We start from the raw sequence: 6,000 nt of genomic DNA, 5'->3' as shown, positions 1-6,000 counted from the left end.
CGTTCTACTAGAATGTTTTAAATAAAACTAGTAGCGAATTTTATTCAATGTGATTAATGAGAAGGTTTCTTACGTACTAACTAACAATATTAAATTTACTTAAAACTAGAGAACAACTAACAAAGGGGGTGGAGTCTAAATGAAAGATATTATGGTGTTAAGTTTTCGAATTAAAATAATTGTAAAAAATATAGATACTTATTAGCACTAAACATATTCGTTTAATATTTATGAGGAATAGGTATCTCAAAAATATCATTCTTGAAACTACCACAATACTATAATTTCCTATATCTCAGATAATTCGAAACGCCTTCAATTCCATGAAATTTTTTTTACGTATCATATACGCACCTATACACTGACAGTAAAGAATGCTTCAGACGACATGTTTATTTTCTACCAGATAGTGAATATGCTATTTTTCGTCACCCTTTGGCCAGGAACTGAAATTTTCTTGGACAAGTAATTTAACAATCATGCTCATCGGAAAAAAATCGCAAAAGCTTTTGAACAAAGACAAATTTGCATCATTAAATAAAAACGCAGTACAATTTTAAATTAAGCAAAGCGTTTTGGGTTGTGCTTTTTATGTTTTATCTCTATATCGCGTTAATATTCGTGCAGTGACCAGCACATGGGCTTGAGCTATCAGAACATGAGCTTTCATCAACTCATGCCCACTAGTAGCTATACCATACGTCCCTGAAAGTGAGACAAATGTGTAACAACCTTTCAATTTTTAACTTCTTTTACTGGCATGACTAATTTTACTAATAAATACTATAAGTACTTACTTCATACTTTCTTAATTCAGAATATTAATGTGCAATTACCCAGGTATACATACATGTTTTACGGCCCATACTTGAAAGCACACACTAAACAAGAATTTCCTGTTTATATTGTTAGGTAAAGTTTTTCTCACGATCCTATTGTTTCCCGAAAAAAATCACCAAGTGTTTTACGAAATAACCAAATAACTTCTGTATTTGTTTCGAAAATTGTATAGTTTTGTTACAAAACAACCACCGTTTATTAAAGCTAACTTGAAAAGCATAAAATTATATCTGTAACGGTTTGTACAAATATTTCGTGACTGTTTAGTAAAGTTTAATGCAGACATTTTACTGGTTTGTATACGGGGATTGACTAGAGTGAGGTACTTACATATCATTTGAACAATTAATCTAAATTACGAAAGAAAGATCATGAGAAATCTCAATTAATAGAAAAGTATCTTCTTCTTTTCCGTTGTTTCTTCTAATACTCCAATTTGATGCCTGTAAATACGATAGAGAATTTTACCTGTCGTTTATTTTAAGTAAAATTATTTTCTTTTGTTACAGATTTCTGTGTGGGCTACAGAGTTTGTGATTCACATTCCTGGTAATTTGGGACAGGAAGGTGTAGTGTACAGATTAGATTATTATCCTCCTTACGGTTATCCAGCTCCCAATACCACCATAGCTTCCAAAGATATTCAAGACGTGATTAAATTTTCTCAAGCCCTTCCTGGTACTAAGTACGACTTCTATTTGTATTACTCCAATGCCACACACAATATTCTCACATGGACCGCCAACTTTACAACAGGTACCTTTTATATTTTTATCATATTAGATTGTACCTGCATATATGTAGGTATAGATACGTAATTTTATCAATTTTAATGAGTTAAGTCAAAAGGCAAAAACCTCATTTCATAATGATTTAAAACGGCAGTTGTTAGTGTTGGGCAATTTGGTGATATCTTCATGAGTCAGTAAAGGTACTGTTCATCTATATGATTCATAATGATTTAGCTAAATTTTTATAACAAAAGAGTGGACTTTCTAAATAAAAAGCGACATCACAATTTATATATGACGAATTTTAACTAAATATTAATTTTCGTTATTATTTTCACACCATTTGATACGTGTTAAAATATTTCTTTTTTAATGTTTTAGAATGTCATTCATACCCACATGATATAGATATTATGATTGGCTTTTCTAAAATAACATTATTTTTAGTGACCAAAGTAGCTTATTGTTGTTTGAGTAAATATACAATTTCGTCAGCAAGCTTTAATGAAAGCGATTTCTTAATTTCTTTGGCAATTAAAGTATGATACGTTGCCGCTTGCCAAACGGCATTTATTATCGGCGATGACCATTTAATTAGGTAATGTTTTAAGTAAGGGGCATTTTTTTTGTTAAACTAATAATGAGTAATTGGCATAAACTGTGACTTCTTCGCTCCTCCCTCTGAAGTCTATTTAAAACGATTAATGAAATTACAGTTATAATTACATTTATAAAGCGGTTTGCAACGAAATATCATTTAAATATCGTATAGGTACATCTTATTTGCTATTGATTTTAATTTTATCTATTTTTTTGAAGNAAAAAAAACGATTCCTTTAAAATCCCACCAAACAGACAGCATCACCTTTTTTTGGTGAATATCGGCACAAGTAAAAATGAGAAAATCTTACAAAAATTATTTATTTGATCGTCAAATCAAAGTCAATTTTTATATTAACTCGGTATTAGACAGAATTAATCCCGTAAAAAGCAGGACCAACCTTAGACATTTGCATGTGTTTTAGTTGTGCTTCCAACTGATAATTTTGTTTATTTATAACTGCTCTATTTTAATTAAGGGTGCATTATTTTCTTTTAAGAAATACGTATAAAATTAACTTGCATAAAAGGGTTTTCCATTAGTATGGTAAGTGTAGAATACTTTGGGTTATGTTTTAATCCAATAAGAGTAAATTACATAAAATAACCAGAAATTCGTACGGTTGTTGTGGTTATTACTTCTAAACCATAATTTAGAGATTGGAGATCGAAAGTGAGTGCGCGTGATAGAAGTGAAAACCGTGCGTTAAAAATCCTTTCACTTTCATGGCGTAGCGATTGGTTGTTCCTTTGTCTGATGTATTATACAATTATTTTTAATGTGCCTCTTAATTTAACTTGCGGTTTTAACAAATTGTATAAGCGTCCAATGCTTCATTCTTTGTTTTACAGCATATATGTATACTTACAGAATTATAGCAATTCACGTTGTCTTAAATTAGGTCAGCGAATCCGTTGGTCTGCCAAAAAATTTATGGTACCTATATAAATACGTATACGTATGCGAGTACTTTAGATATCTGTGTATTTGAAGTTCATTTACGAATGTAGGTACGTGTACAGCAATAAAATGCTATGAAAATATTTCATTGAATCGATTCCTCTTTGGATTTGAGCCAGTACGTTCGTTTAGCTGGTAGGTAACTACGTACGTGATTTTTACGAAATTGAAAATATAGTTATTCGATTAATTATCGTTTTGTGGGACTTAATTAGTTATTCACAAATGAGAAACGTGTTTAGAAGTAAACAGAAACTAAGTACAAAGTTAGGTTAATTTGAAGTACTGGGTACTGAAATGAGTTCAACGCTATTTTTAATTTTGAATTCTTTAAATTGCTGATTTTGGTTATATATTTATGTATGGAAGTTTAGAGATATCATTGGTAGTTATTGAAAATAAATGGTAAAGGGTAAAAAGGCAGTTCTCTGTAGTTTGACACCCACGTCGATTTTTAGAAGCTTGTATAAGATTTTGAAAGGGTAGTTTTACATATCCGTATATCTATGTAGGTATAGCTGAAGAAGTGATAAAATTCAGAAAAATATAGCTTAGGTCGGCCCTGGAAAAAATAGGTTAATGCGTAAATTACCTTAACGCTGCTAAATTTGTTTAGATCTAATTTCAGGGTCGAAAAAGTGAGAAAATTCTGTAAACTTTAAGTAAGCATGAAATCAAAACCTTTGATTTCTTTTATTATAAACAATTCAAAAACAAACATACCGAAGTAACGATAAAACGGAACTATAATGTTGTTACAAATTCGAACAAGATTGTCATTGGTATGTTTTGATTACTAGTGCAAAAATTTATATTCGTATCATGTGACACATCATATTTAACTTGTATAGCGTTTATTCTATTCATGAAAGATTAAAACATAAAATTTTTAAATGTTTAATCAACTAAGCGATTTTTTTAGTAGGCAAAACGTAAATTCATCCTAAAACATATTGCATAATTAAATTAATTACCCCGTTTAATCCACTGTTCATGGTTAGTTAGTTAATTGACACGGTGTTTTAATTGGTTGACAATTAAATTTTTTGCTTTAAATCGCAAAGGGAAAAGTAGTCCACACAGTTTTTTTTTTAATCGAAATTGGATAAATGAGCATTTACTTTGGTTTCTAATTGCTTCCTCCAGTGGCTTTCATTGTGAACGCACAATATCTTTCAATTGTTTCTGTCATGGAATACATTGACCTTTCAGAACTGTGTGGAATTGAATTGCAAAAATGTTATCACGGAAGGTATTGTTAGAAGTTAGAGTCAGTATTTCATTTATTTTAGGTATATGTAGTTTCTTATTGTAGTTATTCGAAATAAATTTTTGTTTTCTTATTTTATCGAATTATTTATTATCCTGGACTATAGTAAACCAATGAAATAGGCCTTTTATGATTTTTGTGTGATGTGTAATAAAACTTTGATTATTAAATTTTATATAAAACGTGGAATACGATTATTATATTGCCACCCCTCTGTTGCACTTTTAGGGGTAGTATTGTGAAAATTAATTTTATAGTGGATGCTGGATGATAGTGTTGTATAAGAAACCTTTGTACAAAATTTTAAGCTTCTTTTGGCTGTGCCATAATCCGTACATCAAGATTTAAACTTATTTTACCCATTTAGGGATTGAATTTTTAAAAATTTTTTAATAATGCTCTCCTACGTTGTATCTAAGCAAAATCAGGTCTCGTTACTGAGGGGTTTGGGCTGTGCATTGATACATGTCAGTTAGTTTATCTATTCATATACAGGTAGACATGCACTTTTTATAATAATTGACTTATAAAGAAAGTACAATCTATTGAAAGTCAGGTAATAAATATCTTTAGGAAGGAGAGTAATTGTTATGTAAATGTTTAAAAAGCATTTATTGTTTGAGGTGGCTTCCAAAATCTAGTCACCATAAACCAACAGTTAAAATTCAAATGGATCTAAATACTGACATGTAAAAACTAAGAATAAGCTTGGTCTTGTTCTCAGTTGCAGCTGTGTATTTTTGCAAGTTCATCATTAAATTTAACGTCAACAGTTACTGTTATTTAGGAAATACCCCAACACTGTTAATTGGGGAATGATTTACTTAGAATGTAATTTGTCGTGTCAGAGTTATACATGCAGGCATGTGTATTAATGTATCTACCAGAAACATTTGAGTGAATTCCGTGAAATAAGTAAATTTTTCTGTTTTTTTACGATTAAGTTTAGTAACTGTTTCTTTGAGTCACAAATTTTCACGTTTCATACATTTTAAATGCTTTCTACTAGGTACTACTTAATAGAAGTTGGCATATGTAGGTACCCTTATGTAGTTGAGATTTTAACTCATGTGAGTTACCTAAGTTAATCCTTATATTTCTAGAACTTAAATTTTTGATGTATTGGTGGGGTTGTAGAGGAGTTTAATACCATTGAAAGAAGATGGTTGCAACTGACCGTCTTCATGTTTGTATTTGGACTTAATTTTTCTCAAATTTTATCTACCCCCTTGTACGTTCATGAACATTTTTTAATCTTATGTCAATTTCATCCAAAATGACAGTTGTTTGCTTCGTTAGCTTCAAATTTTAAACTCATCGTTTATTTATTCAAAGACTATTCTTGAGAGGATAGTTGTGAGGACGAAACGTGGACAGGTGAGCATAGTATAGCGATGAGCATAGATTAAGGGCGAATTTATGCAGACAATTCTAGAATATCACGTAGAAAGTTTCAAAAATTAAATTTGCTTGAGAACTGTACAATTAAATTTCATTTACCTGATGAATATGTCAGCGAGGGAAATACAAGATGGGAAGTCTTTCTAGCTGATGTGTATCAGAACAAAGGTAGCAATTTATTGTTTGTGTCAAAATTT

General features: G+C 30.5%; 1 protein-coding gene across 1 annotated transcript in view; it reads left to right on the top strand.

Moving 5' to 3' along the window:
• The window catches only part of LOC112904615 (tyrosine-protein phosphatase 10D-like), a 20,200-nt gene extending 18,527 nt beyond the window's left edge, over positions 1 to 1,673 (top strand). The window contains exon 2 of the mRNA XM_025975094.1: positions 1,350 to 1,673. Within this exon, the coding sequence (XP_025830879.1) occupies positions 1,350 to 1,658 (309 nt within the window). The 3' untranslated portion in view covers positions 1,659 to 1,673. The remainder of the gene's footprint in view (positions 1 to 1,349) is intronic.
• The last annotated feature ends 4,327 nt before the right edge of the window (positions 1,674 to 6,000 follow it).

Source organism: Agrilus planipennis, unplaced genomic scaffold (genome assembly GCF_000699045.2).
Source record: "Agrilus planipennis isolate EAB-ADULT unplaced genomic scaffold, Apla_2.0 scaffold35, whole genome shotgun sequence".
NCBI lineage: Eukaryota > Metazoa > Arthropoda > Insecta > Coleoptera > Buprestidae > Agrilus > Agrilus planipennis.
Note: the sequence above shows the minus strand (reverse complement) of the source record. Positions and strands in the feature narration are given on the sequence as shown.